Source organism: Ixodes scapularis, unplaced genomic scaffold (genome assembly GCF_016920785.2).
Source record: "Ixodes scapularis isolate PalLabHiFi unplaced genomic scaffold, ASM1692078v2 PGA_scaffold1__304_contigs__length_218370807, whole genome shotgun sequence".
Lineage (NCBI taxonomy): Eukaryota > Metazoa > Arthropoda > Arachnida > Ixodida > Ixodidae > Ixodes > Ixodes scapularis.
In genome coordinates this window covers 145479750-145500707 of record NW_024609846.1, presented here as the reverse complement: position 1 = coordinate 145500707, position 20958 = coordinate 145479750, and the positions used below count along the sequence as shown (strand labels likewise).

At 47.2% G+C, this 20958-nt stretch overlaps 1 protein-coding gene across 2 annotated transcripts in view; it reads left to right on the top strand.

Moving 5' to 3' along the window:
* Positions 1–3071: 3071 nt before the first annotated feature.
* Positions 3072–20958, top strand: part of LOC8051337 (RING finger and transmembrane domain-containing protein 2) — a 47426-nt gene continuing 29539 nt past the window's right edge. Inside the window, exons 1-2 of one of the 2 annotated variants that reach the window (XM_029984223.4) lie at positions 3072–3660; positions 18986–19142. In XM_029984223.4, the coding sequence (XP_029840083.2) occupies positions 18999–19142 (144 nt within the window). In that variant the 5' untranslated portion in view covers positions 3072–3660; positions 18986–18998. Of the gene's footprint in view, positions 3998–18985; positions 19143–20958 lie in introns of both variants that reach the window. The other variant, XM_040500806.2, reaches the window with a different exon arrangement.

The following is a 20958-nucleotide window of genomic DNA, read 5'->3' as shown; positions in this document are numbered from 1 at the left end:
TTACGAGGTGGTTGTACCTCACCGCCATACGTTTTCCCCCAAAGCCGGGGTCACGCTGCTTGTACATCATACAAAAGACAGTCTGCAAACAGATTCAAACTCGAGTCACCACGAGATCTGAGCTTCGGATGCCGCAAGGCAACGAGTTCAAGGAAACTCTTGGAACGCGGCATTTGAACCACGAATATCGTGGTTAGAGCACTATATAGGAACCGTGCGGATCTAATTCAAGCCCCGACCAGGGCGCCCCTAGCGGCAAACGGGTCCGTTGCATCGGGCATCTTCTGCAGTCGCTACGTTGGTTGTGCGTTGTAGTCAAGGGTTGTAGTGGGTTAGCGCTGTAATTTCTGAGATTGCTATTCCGCACCAGGAAAGCCGCAACAATTGCTGCGTGGTCGGCAAGATCGCGCACGGCACGAAGTACTAAATCGTCCCTTCGAAGCCGTACGAGGCGGAGTACTGCGCGACCTGGGTACGACTTGTGCGTCCATACAGGTTAGTGGCGTTTCTTACCTTCCAGTTCGCGCTTTGTTTAAGCTGCTGACGAATAATACAATTAACTTTTTTTCTCTTCTAGCGACGATGGAGCAGCATCGACACCGACGGCAAACATGTAGCAAATACTTCACCGGAATCGAGAAGCGGAATGCGGTCGCCCTCCTAAGCCTACCGTTGGATGTTTCCATCAGCCTACAGGAAGATAGTAAAGAGAATCGCGGAACGGCGCGAAAAAAAATCGCCCAGTTATTGTCAAGCTGATTCAGAAATAAACTTACATAATTACCGCGGTCCACTCAACGCCAACAATTTTTTTTTTTTTTTTTTTTTTTTTTTGCGGGCGCGCTTAATTTTGTTTGCAGAGTACGGCGCTCCGTGACATCCACTTGTCCGTCGAAACGGACCTCCTTCACGTCGCACACGCGGCCAGATTCATGAAACAGTTTTCTCTTCGTCGTATTGGCACCACGGAAGAAGCTGTTCAGAGCTTGTGTGCTCTGGGCGCGACGCGCCAGCCGGGCAGACGAAGCAGACGAGGGTAGACGAAGCAGACCCACAACGTTTATTTCCCTAGCATCAAGTGGCGAAAAGTACCCCGCGTCTCGCGGCGCACGCGCTTATCTAGATCACGATGCGCTCCTGGCGCCATCTCTTGGTCTCCCCTACAGAAGCTTTCTGGATTCGTAACCGACTGTCCGCTGTGCTGCTAATCGCCACTGCTTCCCCTCGATGATTCTGCACCGGCTACCGAAGAAGCTTTCCGGATTCTTAGTCGCCCACTGTCCTCTGTGCTGTTCGTTGCTATTACTTCGCGATGATTCTGAGCCGGCGGCACCGGCTTCCGAAGGAACTTTCCGAACTCGCAACTGCCTTAAATTCCGTCGTAATCACGGCGGGGGCACTGTCCGCCGTGCTGTTCGTCGCCATTGCTGCCCGATGCTCCTGCGGCGGCTACCGCCAGGTCGCGGCGAACAATAGGCGACCGCCGCGACACGGCCGGCTTGCTCGCTTCCTATAGCTCCTACGGAGCAGAGTAGCGCAATCCTTTGAACCCCGTGTTTTGCCGACAACATGGCCGACAGAGCGGCTCGGCGCGAGTCACGTGGTACTCAGGGTTCCAGGAGGCGGCCCGCCCTATGGGAGAATACATGGATATCGATACAACACGGCTGATTAAAAAATGAACGGCGAGTTCACACTTTTCAAAACTAGTCTGTCGTGAAGTTAGTAAAGCACTAAACAATTTATCAAAGATTTAATAATATCGGATGCGTGTGCAAATTTCGAGAAGGCAATTTCCAAGGCAATGGCGTTTGAAGCAGACGATTTTTGCTCGCAGCGGAGATGGGCTTTTCGGGTTGGCCGGAGCGGGTCACGTGAATGGTGTGACGTCGCCGTGTCGTCTGCTGCATGATGCCGCTCAGGCAATTTTTTAAAAAAAAAGTCACGTCCTTGCGGGGCACAAAACTTAGCGCAAATTATTCTAAAATATACCATTATTATTTCAAAAACAATTGCCATTCCGTACAACCCCACAATACTGAAGAAACAACGATTTTCTCACGTTCTCCATGCATTTGTGACCGCAGTTGGAACCTCCGGGCGTTCGCCGCTAGTTGCCGAGAGGCGGCGTTCTAGATTGCGCTATCGTGGTGACTGATATCTGCAGACGAGACTGTCTTTAATGCATAAGCAGTGCGACCCCGGCTTAAAGGTACTTCTAGTGAAGTAAACACCGCAATATGACCCGCAAAAATTGCGTAATGAATATTAAAAATATTATAAGGACAACACGGACTTCACTATATAGTATCAAACCTCGTGAAGCTGAAAAGCGACGCCAAACAACGTGCGAAGGTAAATAAATAAAAAAAAAATACTGCAGCATGATTATTTTATATTTAGGGAAATGCGAATAATAAATATATATATATATATATATATATATATATTTATTTTTTTTATGAACGGAGCTATTTTTTATACGTGTCACAGACTGCAATCAAATTTATCAAATCAAATCAAATCAAATCAAATCAGTTTATTTTCACCTTGTACAAAGATGAAGCGCTTGTAGCTAGCGCTACAAGGCGCGCTTGTAGCGCTAGCCGCAACATGTCCAGATAGGATGTCCAGATGAATATCTCAAATTAAATAAGCATCACAAAGTTTCTATCTACATCCCCAGAGCTGCTGTTCACCGTTCTACCGCAATACACAAAAACGTGTAAGTATAAGATGCAGTAACTCAACGTAACGGGACTTATTTCTTGAACTCTTCTGCCTCGCGCCATGCTGTCGATGACTGGGTTGGGAGCGCCTCCCCGCGGAGAGACGCCGCCTCCTTCTCTTTTTTCGATTACTCCCTCTCCGCACGAACGGGACGGCCGGAGAAGCGTTGGCGCGGAGGCCATGACCGAGGAATGCTACTTTCCCAGTTTTCAGGCTAGGTGGCGCAAGCTACCGCTTATTATACAATAGAGTACAGCCACTAGCTGGCCATTAGCAGTGCCCACTGCCCACGGCTCTGGCAGTGCCTGGCCCTACCTCGTTGGCCTGGCCATTAGCAGAGCATCTCAGAGCAATCTATCCATTCTTTGATCCGTCGCTCTGATCGGGCATCGGAGGCTTGCGCTTGCACCACCAAGCTTTTACCATCCCAAAGCGTTTGCGTCTTTGCGTCGCTTTCACCATCTGGCGGCTGCTGCGCGAAACTTGGGTGCCGATATCGCCGATATTGCGCCCTGATTTTGGGGGTGCACATAATTTCGTCGTCCCTTTTCCCACCCCTACTCGTAAATGTCGACACCGGGGCCCAGTCAGGGAACAGGAATCCCGTCTCCAAATTAGCGCGCACACTGCCAACTCCAATCGCGTGAGGTCTTGAGCGGCATGCGTCCATCCTCGGCCGACCCAGCTACCGTTTCTGCAGCCCATCCAAGGTTCCGGTTTGTGAGCTACCGCCGGCTCTCTCAACAACACCGTCGTAGGGCGATCAGCAATGCCTGCCGCACTTCCAGCCTCCACTAACTCCGAAGACAAGGGCCGCATTCCGTCGCCGTCATCGTGAACAAGAAACCTGGAACCCCCAGCGCAACCTGCCTGCGTGCACGCAGCCCCGGGTAGCGGAACTCCACCCACGCCCGCCGCCGCCACCAACAGGTGTGTTTGTCGTACACTCACGCTTCGTTTTTGCCGAATAATTCCGTTCTGGACGCTTCTAGTCCCTACTCGAAAGCCCAGCGGTCGTCCGACATGTCACGCCAGGCTTGCGGGGTTTGCGAGCGGCAATGATTCCCGCGAGCGCTGCCGTTACTCGGATTAGCTGGCGATAATCTCGTTCGTTCCGCCGCCGCGCTCTCCAGGCAAACAAGATACATGTGTGACGACAGTGACGTCGGATCTCCGGTCTCCACTACCGTGAGTTTATAGTAGTCGTCAGCCTTCGTTGTTTCGTCAGCCATCGCTGGAGTCTGGGAGGTCGGAATCGTCAAAATAGGCAAGTTTAGACTCGCCCGTTCATGGTGGTGGTGTTTTTTTTTCGCAGTCGTGAATTGCGTGCCCGCGTTCAGTCCGATGCAGTTGGTGGTTCGCACGTACAACTGCTACAACAACGTCGTTTCGACTATCGCTAGTTTTGGCTGCGATCTTTTGTTTTCTCGGCATTATCGGAGGTATAAGAATATCTGCGTTGTCCGCGCTTCAAACGAGCCTTTAACTCGAGTCACGTAAACAGAAACCTATATATATCTGGAGGTTCCCGTTGTGGGCTGATAAGATGATGCCATGTCTACCCAACGCCGATTACACTGGGTTCCAGCTGATTTTGAAAGCGTGATGTGCGAATCCGCCACGCCCCGCAGGTTTCAGCATCATGGTTTGTTTGTCCAACGTTCTCTCTTCTATTTTTAAAACGCTTCGGAAATTTCTTTTGCTTTGATAGAATTAAAAAAAAAAAAAAGTGTGCCAGTTTGGCACTTTTGTCATTTGTCAATGCAAAGAAATGGGCAGGTCCGGGAGGAGCTGGAAGTTACAAATAAAGTTTTCTCTCTTGTGTACATTCCCAAGAATGTAGGGCAAGTGTCAGTTTCTGTGCAAGCTTACAGGCTCCTTGTTGCAATGGGGCAAGGAGGCATTCTTGATATATTTCATTGTTTCAGATATTTTATCTGAGTGTTGACAGAGAGCTGACAAACGCTGACACCGGATACATTGATATCTTGGTCCCACATTCAGTAAACAAGAATACTGGGCAAAGTGGACTCTCCCAGCTGTGTATTCAGTGTCAACAACTGGGCATTAAGGGTGAGGGGGGTGAGGTGCACCTTGGCCTCTTCTCCAGGTCTTCTCATGATCAAGATGTGTGTTCATTGAAAAGGAGTTGGCAGATTAACAACCGATCCGTCTTTTTTTTTTGTTTTATCAGAACCTACGCAGCTTTTGACCGTATTGTCAGAAAGTTTAGCTTGTGACGTCTCTATTCACCAAGATCTACCTTCAGCAGCAGACACCGTACCCTCAACTCGTGAAATATGTTGCAATAAGCAGCCACTACCTCACCAGCCAGTTTCACTGCTATTTCTGCGCGTGCGACAACCTGGCTGGAGCTCTGTGCGTGCAGAGCATGAAACGCCACGAGTCATCTCGTGCACTGCCACCTGTGAACTAGAGTTGTGGCTGCGTCACAAGCCAACTCGTCACAGCCAACTCGTCATAGGTAATTTCATCAAATAGGTCAAGTCGTTATACGGCATCTCGTACACGAGAAAGTCGTAACAGAGGGCAACTGGGCACTTGCCCACTTTGTCACAATTTACCTTTTTCGCCGATCTTGCATTTGCGATTCGGCTTCCATAACTGATGACAGATAATAATTAAGTTGGCGGCTTGAGAGTTTGTGCGTATGGCACGTGCTTTGCTCGCCTTCCGAAGCGACGAGCACGCACGTGCTGGTCTGTAAATATTGCACGCTGGGCCGTACCTGAGGATGGTGTATTGTCGGCGACAAGTAAAGAACGTGCACGTTAGCTTCCGCCGTGCTTTGGATGGGCATGCACGCTCGTGTTATCAAGGGAAGCAAACTCATTACTCCATGACCGACTATAACAACCACTCTGAAACATGAAAATATTGGGTCTATAATAACTCATTACAGACCAACTCCACTTAGGGCATCTGAAACTGGTGATTTTGGCCTTGCAACGCTTTCTATCTCTACAGACCCAGTACACAGCATCGGGGTCTTCTCGGCTGTGCGTATATTAATGCCCTTCGTACAGATAGGTCCCTGTACGTACAGAAGCATGGGCGCCATGCGGGTTTTAGTTAGCTCCATCTTACGAAACGCGGTCGTGCTATCTGAAGGTCCTAACATTTCGCCCCTATATATTGTGAGGATGTTAAGAAGGTGATTTAATAAGAACTGGATAGAGGTGTTCAAGCGACAAGATCGTTGTGCAGCTGAAGAGCGCGCGCAGCTTGGACCTCCTCTTTCAGCTTCGTCGTCTTCTCCCTAACACTTCCCCCGGGGGGATAAAGGGCCGGTCCACCGGCCTTGGTGTGTTCAGTCGTAGGGTGGGTGGAAAGGTTTCATGCGGGAAACATGGACAATGTCACGTGACTTCGTGCGGTGATCTCTAGGTGGTGCCACTGGTTCCACTTCGTAGTTTGTAGGAGACAGACGGCGGAGAATGCGAAACGGCCCAGTGTATTTCTGGAGCAATTTTTCACATTTACCTGGCTTGCGGAGTGGGGTGGCGAGAAGGACTTCGTCACCAACGTTGTAGGATGCTTCGCCATGCGTCTGTGCGTAACGAAGCTGTTGTTGCTGCTGCGATCGTAGCGTTTGAAAACGCGCGAGTTGTCGAGCATCCTCCGCGCGGCAGATGACCTCTGAAGGATACGACGTGTGACGTTCATAGACGGAGGGTAAGATAGTATCCAGAGTTGTAAGTGGTTCACGGGCGAATAGCAAGTAATACGGTGAGAAGCCTGTCGTTGACTGACGCGCGGTATTATAAGCGAAGGTCACATATGGGACAATAGCGTCCCAGTTTGTATGATTGTCCGCGACGTACATCGACATCATCTCTGATAACGTGCGGTTAAGGCGTTCTGTTAGCCCATTGGTTTGGGGATGATAAGCGCTGGTTAATCTATGAGTTGTGTTAGCCAGGCGCAAAAGATCATCGAGGAGCTTAGCTATAAAAGGAGTGCCCCGATCGCTTATTATAACCTGGGGTGCACCATGCCGGAGGAGAATGTTGTGCAGAAAGAAAGTTGCCACTTCTTGGGCTGTGGCGGTTGGAACACAGGCTGTTTCGGCGTATCTGGTGAGATAGTCTACAGCGACAATTATCCACCGGTTGTTGTTTGTAGACGAAGGAAATGGGCCGAGAAAATCGATTCCGATTGTTTGGAAGGGTCGATGAGGCGGTGTTATGGAATGCAAAGGGCCGGATGACTGAATGGTTCGAGTCTTGTGAAGCTGACATTGGTGACACGTGCGAATGTACTTGTTGATGGTGCGATACATGCCATTCCAGAAGTAGTTCGAACGCACGCGGAAGTATGTCTTTGCGAAACCGAGATGTCCAGCGGTAGGGTCATCGTGGTGTGCTTGGATGATGTCTTTCTGGAGGGTCCGAGGAACAACGAGCAGCCAGGGTCGTCCGTGTGGCTCGTAGTTTCGTCTATAGAGGACACCATCACGAAGGGTGAAGAGACGAGCGCGCTGTTGAGTGTGCCGCGTGAGAGATCCAGGAATCCCCATCAAGCATTGTATTAGTGGCCGGATATTCTGATCGGACGCTTGAGCAGCCGCGATGTCAACGGTATCCAACAGAGCGATGGAAGAATCGTGGTCGCTTGGAGCATGATGTGAAATGTCAGTGGGGAGAGGACATCGGGACAGCGCATCGGCATCCAGATGACGTTTTCCTGACTTGAAAACAACGCTAAAGTCGTAGTCTTGAATTTTCAGCGACCAACGCCCAAGGCGGCCAGATGGATTTTTAAGGCTGGCAAGCCAGCATAGGGCGTGGTGGTCTGTAACAATTTTAAAATGGGTGCCGTAAAGATATGGTCTGAATTTCGATATCGCCCATATTAGCGCTAGACATTCACGCTCCGTAATACTGTAATTTCTCTCACACTTCGTTAGAGTTCGACTAGCGTATGCTATGACGCGTGGGCGACTATTTACATTTTGCGCCAGAACAGCCCCGATGCCATGTCCACTGGCATCCGTTCGGATTTCCGTGTCAGCTCCCTGTACGAAGTGGCCAAGTATTGGGACGGAAATGAGTGCACGTTTAAGAGATAGGAATGCCTGGGCCTGGGAGGGTCCCCATTGGAATGTAGTGTTATTTCGAAGTAGTTCATTCAGGGGTTCGGCGAGATCTGAGAAACGAGGGATGAACTTTCGGAAGTATGTACAGAGTCCAAGAAAAGCCCGGATGTCTTTTGTGGTTCTGGGATTCGGAAAGTCAGAGACAGCTTGGACTTTGGTGGGGTCTGGGCGGATGCCTTCCGAGCTGACTAAGTGACCCAGAATCCGAATTTCCCGAGCCCCGAACGTACACTTTTTTGAGTTCAACTGCAAATTAGCGGAGCGAAAGCAGTCCATAACTTGCTGGAGTCGATGTAGATGATCTTCAAAGGTAGAGGAGAATACAATAACATCGTCGAGGTAGCAGAGACATATGTTCCATGTTAAACCGCGTAGAACACTGTCCATCATCCGCTCAAACGTCGCGGGAGCGTTGCACAGGCCAAAAGGCATGACATTAAATTGGAAGAGACCGTCCGGAGTGACAAACGCGGTTTTCGGTTTGTCCGCGTTGGCAACCGGGATTTGCCAGTAGCCGCTACGGAGGTCAACAGATGAAAAGAACGAAGACCCTTGAAGTGCGTCGAGCATGTCATCGATGCGAGGGAGCGGATATACGTCTTTTTTAGTTACCCTGTTTAGACGCCGGTAATCAACACAAAAGCGCCATGAACCGTCTTTTTTCTTAACGAGAACCACGGGGGAGGACCAAGGGCTGGATGACGGCTGTATAACATTGTTTTTCAGCATATCAGTCACATGGTCTTGAATCACTTTACGTTCCGCAGGTGAAATACGATACGGGCGACTCCTAAGGGGACTTGTGTTTCCCGTTTCAATCTGGTGGTGCACCACAGATGTCTGTGGGAGTGCCGAGCGGTTGAAGTCAAATAAGTCGCTATATGCGTCCAGAAGACTGGAAAGAGCTTGCCTTTGGTTGGTTGTTAAGCAGCTGTCGATCATCAGCGTTGTATGTTTGGTGGAGCACTGGGTTTGAGGAATTGGCTGCGAGTAGAGATGGCACGTGTCTTGAGCCAAAACGGCGAGGCTATCATGGTCGATGTCCGGATGGTTGCAATACCAGCTCCTCGAGGTAATATGAGCGGCTGTGCAGAAGCGTTTGTAACGTATAGATTAATTTGGCTTGCTATTACGGCGACGGTACAGTAAGGCAGAAGCAAGCCCTTTTGCACGAATGTGGTAAGCAGTGGCTCGACAAGACCGTAATCTCCTTGGAAACTGAACTCAGGCTCCAGTGTTACTGCGACAGCAGTCAATGGTGAGATACATAGATCGGCTGTCGTTCGAAGGACAACAGGATCACAACCGGCAAATTCGTCTGTGTCAGAAGTGTTTAAATGCAGCTGACGTTCCCCACAGTCAATGATGGCATCGGTTGACGACAGGAAATCCCACCCCAGTATCACGTCAGCCACGCAGTTCGAGAGGACTGTGAAGACAACAACGTAGCGATTGGAGCCCAGAGTCACTGAGAGTGTGGAACAGCCGAGAGGACGTATTAAATCTCCATTTCCCATACGTAAAAATCGTCCAGGTGCTGGCGTCAATACTTTGCGCAAACGCCGTCGGAAAGTGTCAGAGATACAGGATTTGGCGGCACCGGTGTCTACGAGGGCTATAAGTTTTTGTCCGTCAATTTCAATAGCAACAGTCGTTGGGCCATCTCCAGGAGGATTTATATTGCAGTTTCGTGGTGCAGCCTGACCTCCTGTGGCAACGCAGGCTGCGGGCTTTAGTTTGACGTTGTATTTGCGACGGCGGCGACATTGAGGGGCGACACGGAGCGCTGGCGTCGAGGGTAAGGAGACGGTGATCGGCCTCTGCGATTGTCACGCTGTGAAAATGGAGCTGGGGTCTGGCGGTCAACGGGACGGCTATCGTCATCGGGGGAGTAACGTGGATAAGGTTGAGGGAAACGGCGATACTCGTCAGGGTTCATGCGACGGCGGCAGTAGCGCGCGACGTGGCCGGGTAAACAACAATTAAAACAGATGGGTCGATGGTCTTCCGTTCTCCAAATGTCACTTCTTCGGCGCGGTGCGTAGGTTCGCGACGCTGGGGAGGCCTGATTGAAACGGGAGCCTGGGTAGAAGTGCGGCGCATCATGTGGCATGGTACAGAAGAGCGGCGGTGCGGGAGGTGGTGAAGCATATGCCGACGTCGATGGCGTCAGTGATGCAAGCGCAGCATGAAGTTCGTTCTGGACGACTTTCTGGACGCTCTGTGCCTGAGGGTGGGTTTGGGTAGTCTCGGAAGGTGGACGGAGGTGATCAAGAAAAGAACGCAGCTCTTCCCGAATGATGCTGCGAATCAATGCCGGCAAGTCAACACCGGCAACAGATGCAACGGATACCTCTGGAAGGCGTTCGAAAGGTGCTTTTGAGATCCGTGCACTCTGCAGTTCTTCGTACTTTTTGCACTCACCGATTAGTTGTTGGACTGTCGTGGGTGACTTGGGTGCGACAACAGCGAAGAGGTCTTGGGACAGCCCCTTAAACAAATGACGGATACGATCTTCTTCGGTCATGTCGGCATCCACTCTGGTGCAGAGACGAAGGACATCCTCAATGTAGCTGGTGGAAGATTCGGTGGTGGCTTGAAATCGGCGAGCCAGCTTGTCTTTCGCTTGCTGTTTGCGTCGTTCTGGTTTTCCGAACGCCTCCGAAAATGCGACTGTAAAGGCGTCCCATGAACTGATTTCATCCTCATGGTTGTCAAACCATTGCAATGCAGTGTCTTTCAAAAAGAACACTACATTGGCCAACTTAAAGCTGTCGTCCCATCGGTTGTGGTGACTTGCGCGGTCATAACTTTTCATCCAGTCGTGAACGTCAGTGTCAGGAGAGCCAGAGAAAATAGGAGGGTCCCGTTGCCGGTTCTTGACGGTCGGTGGCGATGGAGTGGAACCGGGGGGTGCCAGGCCGTTTGAAGTACTTGCTCCTTGAGACATGGTGTTAACGGTGCGCCCGCTACGTAACTCCAGAATAGCGGTCAGCCGAGAGGTTGGGAAACGTACTGACCTCCACCAATTGTGAGGATGTTAAGAAGGTGATTTAATAAGAACTGGATAGAGGTGTTCAAGCGACAAGATCGTTGTGCAGCTGAAGAGCGCGCGCAGCTTGGACCTCCTCTTTCAGCTTCGTCGTCTTCTCCCTAACAATATATATATATATACATACACATACATACATATACAGGGTGTTTCAGAGAACGCAGGCCAATTCGCTCCTGGGAAAACTACTCATTGCAACAAAAAAGGGCTTGTGGCATTTTGGTCCTGGGCCAGGGGCCCATTTAGGAAAATTAGTAGAGTCGGGGATAATTAAGTTGATGATTATTTTTGCGCAATTAACTTTTTTAATATTGTGTTTAAAGGGGTGGTGCAACGATTTCCGGACTTCGGCCAAAGATTTCTGGAAGTTGCCCTTTGACACTTCTGAAGTAAAGAACAAAAAACCGATTTCGCCTGCGTGTCCTAGTTGTTGCGTAAAAAAAAGATAAATATTGGCATTTCGGGCACCCCCCAGCCTTCAGGGTCACACCTGGTCCCCCTCCTAGTGACGTCATTCGGAGTGCCGTGTAGGTTCCCGTGTGCTATCTCGGAGGACGCTTCCTCTCCCTCTCTCTGCTGACATTAGCAAGCGTTATGCTGCAGCTTAGAGCCGAGCGAGGTCACATATTCTTTTTGCCGTAGTTCCTTCAGCTGCCACTTGGGGCTGCAGGTGGGGGGAAAAGCTCGACTTTTGCTTTGCCATTATGCAGCGGAATCGCAACATTTTTAATGAAGGAGGTGTTTTCTCTTTACTCCAGGACACGATAGACAACGTAAAAATGACGAGATGCAAATTCTTTTAATCATAAAATCGTTGCACTGCCCCTTTAAGGGCATGGTTTAAATTAGAAAATTTCTCAGCATCATCGAAAAAACACTAAATCAACTAATTGCAGAACGATAAAATGCTTCGTGTGCCACGAAGCATTTTACGGCTTTCTGAAAAACCGCACAAAATCAATGGGTTTTTAAGTTTCGGTTTGCTCTCGGAGCGCGTCTCGGCCCCGGCGGCACCGCGCCCTGTGGAGAGATAGTGCAACCAGCCTCTGTTGCGTCGCGTGATGACTGCACAGCAGAGGCTGGTTGCACTATCTCTCCACGTGGCGCGGTGCTGCCGGGGCCGAGATGCGCTCCGATAGCAAACCGAAACTTAAAAACCCGTCGATTTTGGGCAGGTTTTTAGAAAGCCGTAAAATGCTTTGCATGCCTTCTATCGTTCTGCAATTTGTTGATTTAGTGTTTTTCGATGATGCTGAGCAATTTTCTAATTTAAACAATGCCCATAAACACAATATTAAAAAAGTTAATTACACAAAAATAATTAATAACTTAATTTTCCTGGACTTTAATAAGTTTCCTTAATGGGCCCCAGACCCAGGACCAAAACGCCACAAGCCTTTTTTTCGTTGCGATGAGTAGTTTTCGCAGGAGCGATTTGGCCTGCATTCTCTGAAACACCCTGTATATATGTATATATATATATATATTTTTTTTTTTTTATATATATTTATTTATTTATTTATTTATTCGGAGCCGCCTCAAAGGAAAAAGCTTTTGAAGTAGAGAGAGAACAGAGAAGACGCCCCCAAACGCAAAACCTAACTGCTCCGCTTCCTAGCATCCTGGTGTGGAGTTCTGCATACCACAGGGTGAGCCCTGTTATGCCACTGCGCAGTAAGTTCCGACCTAGCAAAGCTTCTAAAAGTGGTCTAATGACAGGGACGTCGAAAGTAAAGATAACACCGAAAAGCTGACCACAACCGCCCCCTGCAAACAAACAAAAGGAGAGGCCAACTTTGAAACTGTGACAAGTTCGATGCAACCACTTTTCAAGGTAAAGCGCCCCCCCCTCTCTCTAAAAAAACGTCTGTGACAAACTTTCCAAGAAAGAGAAGGTCACTGCGACCACTTTCCCTACTGCCGGTTAACCTAGGACAAGATGCCCTCTTTGACCAGTTCACCTATGACCAGTTTTCATATGACAAGTTGGCTGTGACGAGTGGGCCTGTTCCCGCGTCACGCATGCACCGAACGCTCGGTGAGATCGGTCTATCGTTGCAATCTAAAGAAAACAGTGTTGAAAATATTTGTAGAGTTTTGGTCAGAGTGGTGGTGTCTCGACGTCGTTTTCAAGTTATTTGAGTGACTGCTGGTTCGTTTCTCTCACACTCTCAGTTTTTTTCTTTGTTTAATAGGATTTCATGCCCGTCGCTTTTATTTATTTTTAAGTCCCTAGTGGTTCCTTTCGAGACGTGTTTTTGGACCTACTTTCATGGCTTCCAGTTTAGACTGACAACCTCTGTAAATATTTGCCCTGCCCGTGCCAGCCAGTGAGCGAATGTGCCACGACAGCTCTCAGTTCTAGCCACTATACTCATTTTCACCTTGAGAACCGTAGTAAAAAATGTCCGCTTCCTCGCAGGGCCTCGCTAATTTCCCTTTTTATGTGGAAAAATGAGATATGGGTATTTAAGTCGGGGAGGAAAGCATGTTCTCAGGTTAAGTGGCGCAAGCTACCACCCGTTACAAAGAGCACAGCCAATATCGCCCATCGATCCGTCCATATGTAGGTTCTTTTTGAGATTAGATATGTTATCTTGTGAAGACGTACATGTTTCAAAGGCCAGAAGCATCGCTTCTTTTTCCCACCACCAAATCTTGTAAGAATTACTTCGCACGGCATATGAACAATGTGCAGAACTCCCTTTCATCTTCAGGTGAAAACGAGTATAGGTGCCATCGATCTTGTAGAAGTCACCACTAGATTGTATGAATGATAAAGACCCTGCAAGAGGCGACAGCCCGCCATTCTCGGTTGAATTGGAGAGCAACAGTCTTGTATAACTCTTAAATGTGGGTGCATGCTTTATGTTCACTCATTATAAAGTTCCTTATCTACCAACATGCTAGTCATAGCTTTTACCCTTTGAGGGTCGCAGCCTTATACATACCGCGACGATTGCACGATTAAAAGTTCCCGCCTAAATGCAAAAGAGCTGCACACCCTGGGGGTGCTGCTGTTTGTTTTATGACTTTGGAGCTCTATAATTGTTACGTTCACACCGCCTTCCAGATGCTGTTTATAGTTACTAAATTAGACGCTTTGCGTGTCAATGCCAAAGCAGTAATTACCACGAAGCGCTGGCTCTTCAGATTCAGACTTCCAGTGCTTCTTGGAATTGAATTAAGAGGATGAGAGCTGACTATCCGATAGAAGATCTCTGTAAAATGCCTCTGCTTTGGAGCTTGAAACTTCCGTAATGTCGTGGAAGTGGACGTGCCAAAATCAAACCCAGTGGAAGAAAGCCAACATCTTTCCTGCTCCATATTTCCATTCTATAGTTCTCAATGTTGACCACTTGCAAGCACAGTGCATGTTCTCAATATACAATTTAAAAGAACGATGTTGATTTATTTTTCTACTATTCCTTTGGAATCAAAACCCGACCAATGGTGCCCGCCTTTTGAAGAAAGAAAAGCTCCACCGCAAGAGGATTAAAATACACATCACCGCAAAATGCACCATATCCTACCAAGCAAAGCACTGCTATGCTGCTTCAGAAATATTTGATGACAAAAATTGCAAATGGCAGTCCCAGCAGCAGATATAAGCGTACTGCTCTTGTACGCTATGGCCTGGCACATTCATTACAAGCTCCATCTCTCTGTGTTTAAAAAACAAAGGCCAAATTTGAATGTGCATGCACCACATCAACATGCGCAAACAAGCATTGGCATCCATGCGTGCTTACATGCTTGACCAAGCACCTTTGCAGATTCCTGCAAATTCCAACGTAGGTTGGCACACTCACTTCAAGACTACATAGGCAAACACCCCAAGGCACAACTGAAGTTGGTTAATCCGAGCGATGCCTTGCCGTAGAAAAAATAGCCGATCTGCAAGATGCGGTGTCGTGCAACCAGTGTGCAAGACAACCAAGAGGATGCTGTATTGTCAAGTACGGGAATTTGAGCTTGAGAAACATGATACCAAACATCACTCATAAAATTTAGACAATAACTAGGTTAAGTGCCTCCTGTACATTCAGTAAAATATTGGACTGCCAGCTCCTTCCTTAGATGCGCTACATGCTTGTTTGAAACCAAAACCAAAGCAACACTGGCTTTTCTATTGATACAAAAAGGTGTATGGACCTACGGAGTTATTTTTATGTTTGTATTTTTTTTTCCAACGCAACATGCAGTATTTTACAGTTAATTCGCTACTCCAGCAAAACGAACGGCACCTTGCGGGAAACACTGAACTGGACGGAACAGGTTGTTTCACGATTTCTGCTCATCTCTTTGTGGCTTCCATGATTACATGTCTGCGGTCGGTGTGATGGAACAGTTGCCCCGGTGGCACTGTCGTTACTGTCAAATCAGCGTGCTGCCCAGGTCGCTCTGAACACAACCTTTGCATGTGCTTGAACTAGACACTGTCCGTTCATCAACGTCGATCAGCACTGTCGAAGGACAGTAGGCGGTCCTTCCACTGCTTCCCCGAAGAGGGGGTAGCCTCCAGAAGCTCGCTTACGCCAATATATCACCGTAGGTTTGAAACATAGCGAATAAAACTCTGAGCAAATTGTTTTTGAGTCCAATGCTTGCCTGCTGAAACCGAGCGTTGGGCGTTGCGCTGAGATTTGGCACGGCACGACCTGTTTTAGACCGCCATCTGCAGGGGCAAATTTCAGTTGAATAAGAAACATTTTTCCTTAGGTAGTCTCGATAGTCCACACCTGGTGTCTAATCTGCACATTAAATTTCTGATACACAGCACATCTTGGCAAATGCCCACTTTATTAGCTCACTAAGAAGCTTGTATCATGCATAGATTGTCATTAACATACTCGGGAAGTCACAAAATATGTCTCGTCTCGGCTTATTCAACAATCTGTACAGGTGTCTCAAACACCTGGCCTGTGGCTCTTTGTCATGTTACCCGTAAGCATCCTGTGACTGCGAGTCCCCGTGCCTCGAGCACTACGTGCGTCATAAATAATAATTTTGTATCGTCGATTCATTTCCGCTCAAAAAGAAGCTAGGCTCACATAAAGTGTTCACATATTTTGCACTATTCTGTTTTCTTCTGGAATGAGTATTGCTTCCTCTAAATATTTGCTTCTCGGCTCTTTCTCGTGTAAATCACCCGAAGGACAATACCACTGTTAGGCTGCAAGCACAAGCTCTGTGCTCGGGGATGCACCTCGGCTGCAAGAACTCTCGTTCGGCAGGAACAACTGCCAAAGCTGTTATGAGCTCTTGCTTCTCGTCATCAGAAAATGCCCTTAAAGGGACACTGACAGGGTATTGATGCTTGCCAAGGTTTCTATTTGTACATGACATATGAGAGCCCAACTACCCAGAACAAAATTTGCGGCTTGAAATTTTTTTCTTTTTTTTTTTTTTTTTTTTGTCCAAAAATTGTTGAGCGAGGACTGGCCGGTTGGAATAACGCACTCTCTTCTCCAGGGCCACGTGCCGTTTTCTGTTTTACGCACAACCACCAAATATAATCAAAGTCATGGGTCATTGAATACACACACTCAATATTAAAAAATAGAAAAGAAATACGATACCCATTTTTTCGTGGCTTCTATAAAGCCGCAAATATGTTGATTGAAGAAAAAAAATAGTTGCACAGCCACGTGACTTCTGCCAACTCTCCCCTCTCCTCTAGATTTCTTCTTCCTCCCCAGTCCAGTTTCGGTTTCGATCAGTTGCATTTTTTTACTTTATTAAAATATATGTGACGCTGTAGGAAAATATTGATTGTGTAGTCTTCTTACACAATAATGAATTGCCTGGCAAAAAAAAAAAATTTAGAGGGTGTCATTGTCCCTTTAAAATTGAAGTATTTTCTTATAATGCTGCTATAAAAATTTGCCGAGAAAGCTAAAATTGTCGTATTAAGAGATATATTTTTCCATTCCTGTTCCTATGTGATTTGTACAACAGGGCAACGACAGTGTGCTTGCTCTCATTCTGTTGAAAAATGCCAGAGCGGTGGTGTGTCAAATCTTGTTATTACGTCGGATGTGGCCCCAAGGAGTTGTATAAGCAAATGAAAGCTAAAGATGTCATGCTGGCAAACTGGCAAATTTACAGAAAGCAGAGACCATGGTGTCTCTGCTTTGCAATGTAAAACACAATTGTTGTCTTTTTTTTGTCTTTTTTTTTTTTAATATTAAAAATTTAGTCCGGCCTTGCCTTAGGTTGTCCGTAAATTCTTTGAGGCCAGGGTCTCTGCCATCACACTCAAATAATTTTGAGACCCCTGATCTAGAAAAAAAAATCCTTCTATAGTCTGCACCATGTAAAATTTTAACTTGTAAATGTGTGTAGTCCGGAAAATAGGGTACATGATTATGCCTGCTTGAGGGCTCTTCACACTTTCCACCTTAAAAGTGAAATACCCTCATGGCAACCGCAAGTGCTACGTAGACAGGCAGGGAATGTTAAAGCTGGGGCAGTTCATTTTCATTTCACGACCCCTCTAATGCTGTGTTCGCTATGGAAGTTGTGAAAAGCAGATTACTTGAGAGCAGGTGCAAGAACCTTTGTGAGAACTGTACGGGCTGGCGTAAGCATTCAGTTATCAGGCCGTGCGTTCCAGAAATATGTGGTCGCTCCGCATTCCATACCGCGGCTAGGAATTACTTTGAACCTGTTTGATTTGTTGCTTTTTTTCTTTCTTATGTGTCATTCTGATAATGTTTAGATCTTTTGTTTTTCTTTATTTATTTTTTTACATTTGCGCGGCATGCAAAGTGACAAAGATGGACATTGTAGGAATTTATATTTTAGTAATTGACTCATAAAATTTTTTTTTGCCTCCTGAAAGACGATGAGACAGGGGTTATTGGAACCCTTTTTAAAATTCTTGTATAAAAACCGATAACCAGGAAAAAAGGTTGCCTGAGGTACGTTCTTTATATATAATTCATATTAGGGATGCAACAAAAAAAAAATGTACTTTTGCTTTCTTGTTTTGATTGTTATCCACAAGTTTGCCATTGCTTTCTCAGAGTATTTTCACATTTGGTAATATTTTTAAAACTGATAGTATAATGAATACTCTAATAATGAATCTCTGAATACACTCACTGATGCATTCAGAAGTAAATCTAATTTATTGCAAATTCTTGATATATGCATTGAAGATGTATATATTGGAGCAAAACTGGCTCTAATCTAAAACGTTGTACCTGAAGGTCACCCTCACGACTCACTTTTTATGGCACTGGTGGCCAGGCACAGCGCAAACACCACAATATCTTCATCACTCTCGAAAAAATTCTGGCCATACATAATGGCATGGCTGGCGCCCAAAACGCACTCGCCCTCCACAAAGCTATGCAAGATCTACGAGGTTTCCACAACTTCTAGAAGTCCACACTCTCGTCTTCCCACTGCACGTCAACATCTCCGTCGCACGTGGTATGCTCCCACCCCAACCGCTTTGCATTTGTAGACAAAAATAATTGAAGCACACTGACCGACGTCAGCAAGAGGGCGCACAAAAAATTTAGGAAAATCCATCCCAATCTTTTTTCGCCATCTTGCAACTACCGCCCTGGCATCTATGGGGCGTTGGAGTTACGAATAGGCAGCGGTTTTCCTGTCTGCTTCTTTTACGTGTCCTTGTCCCTCTTTGCCACATCTGCTTTATTACACTTTATTGGTGGCTTATATTTAGCCACCGACGAAGCGTAACAAAACAGATTGTTCCACGCCGAATATGGATGTCGAGAAACACCGAATCCCTGGGGAAGGAAAAGATCCCCAAAAAACATTCCCCTTTTCGGAGGAAATTAATCGCGAAAACACAGAAGCCTATTTATACTCTTTCCTAGAAGCTCTGAGCCATGGAGGTAGGAAGCTTCCGGATGCATACCTCGTACAAAAGATGCAGTGCAGGTGCGATGACAGAAGTATGCGGACACGCCTCAAGCACGTTAGAAGCGTGTTTGCTTTGTACATGCGTATGCCTCGGACAGTGTCTACAGACCGTCTTCTGTGCAACGTATTAGCGGCGGGGCTGCGGCTTAAGGATCGCTCGGACCGTTTGGCGTACGCAGCGAGGAGGCGGCCATGGCAGACGGGGCTGGCGGGGAGGGCCCCAGGCACAGCACCCTGCGCCGAGTCTTCGGTTGGTCCTCGGTGGCAAACTCCTACGGCGCCGGGAGAACCCTCAACTTGACCAACCCCAGGAACCTGCGGAGCGACATTCAGCAGGTGAGTGCCGTGTTCTGCCCGCGAGAGCGGTCGTTCTGAACGGGGCGCTGGAATAGCTACAATAAGCTGTCGCTTTTTCCCCCTACTGGCAGAGTGACCAAACGTTGCATTAAGGCCCGTTCACACTCTTGCGACCGACCTCGACCGAGAGAGACCAGGCCGGTTTTTAAGCCTTTTGCGACTTCTTAGGACCGGATCCGCTGCAGCGGAGCTGGTCCTAAGAAGTCACAAGAGGCTTAAAAACCGGTCTGGTCTCTCTCGGTCTAACTCGGTCACAAGAGTGTGAACGGGCCTTTACGCCGCTCTTTGCGGATGTTTCTGATAAGCGAGGGGAGTGTCACGACGTATGGTTGCATTTTAGTGGGGAAACGGGCAAGGCACGATTGTAACCTCGGCTTTTAGAATGCTTCAAGCACATAGATTTAGTTTGCGCCATAAAACAATGATCTCAGAAGCTGTTTTTGGTGCCCCTCCAAGTGTGATTGCATTCTATCTTGAAGGGCTATATGCGCCCAGCCAAAGGGGAGAATTTCTTGTTCGGATTAACAATTGAGAAATCAAGTCTTATCTGCACAACAGGGCCATTCGCGGATCTTCCCAATTTTTGTGAATAATGCATGTTGAAAGAATGGGGATTTTTGGATGCTCCTTGCTAGAGCCATTTAAAAATAAAAAGAATGAGCGAGACAAGGAATGATATTCGCATGTAAGAGGTGCATATGTCATTTTTTTTTAATATATATCCTTGGGAAGAGGGTATGCCCCTAGGGTCGTTTATAAATTCTAGGGACTTTCCTGTGGGATTAATACGGACGGCTCTCTCTTTGAGGATTGTATGTGCTAAGAGACGTGTCCAAACTTCCGGTGATCCGATTTTGATCCTGGGTGAGTGCAAGAACTTTCTCAGCTACTGGTTAAACATGCCTTTATAGCTTTATGCTGGGTGACCAATATGAACCAGTGAGCAGTTTTTGACCCATTTGTGAGCCCACAGTTGTGCGGTATTTTGGTGAAAACTTCTCGCCAACACGTGGATGTCGACAAAAGGTCCCGCGGCCTCTGATGGGCTTGCTCTGAATGCTCTTTTATCTGTTGATGGATTCCTACCTGTGTACAGCAGCAGAACAACTTGAGGTTTGCAAAGGAGGCATGGGTTCTCCATTGCTTCCTTCGTGAAATAGCACAGTGTCACGATTTCTGGGTGCATCCGATATCACCTCTCCACGACACCCAATTTGTGGCAGAGAACCACCTTTTTTTCGGTTTTGTTAGCAGATGGAGTCTTTTTGTTTTATTTTCGTCCGAAAATGACTTTTTATTGCAGACAGGGATGGGCAAAATACATGCAAATATGTATCGAAATACAAATACAAAATACTTCGTCAAAAATGTATTTAATTACAAATCTGATTACATTTCCAAAAAAGCATTTAAGTACAAGATACAAATACAACCAAATGTATTTGGTCTCTTCCAAATACTTTCCCAAATACATTCCTCAAAATTTGCGCAAGCGATTTCAGGGCACCTGCAACGGGTTTCTGGCTATCTCATTTTAATTTTGCATCGCACACTCGGGAGTTAGTGTGCGAGGCTCTAGTAACGTAATAAAAATATAATCACAAAAAAAAATGTAATCAGCTTGGACGTAATAGGTGAAAAAAAGTAAGAGCTTCAAGCAGTTTTTTTTGTCGATTACATTTTGGTATAGACCAACAAAGAACCGAGACAACCAAGACGCGCAGCACTAGCTAGAGAATGTTTTTATTGTTGCAACTCGCACCAGTTACAAAAATATGGATGACCCACTCATTTA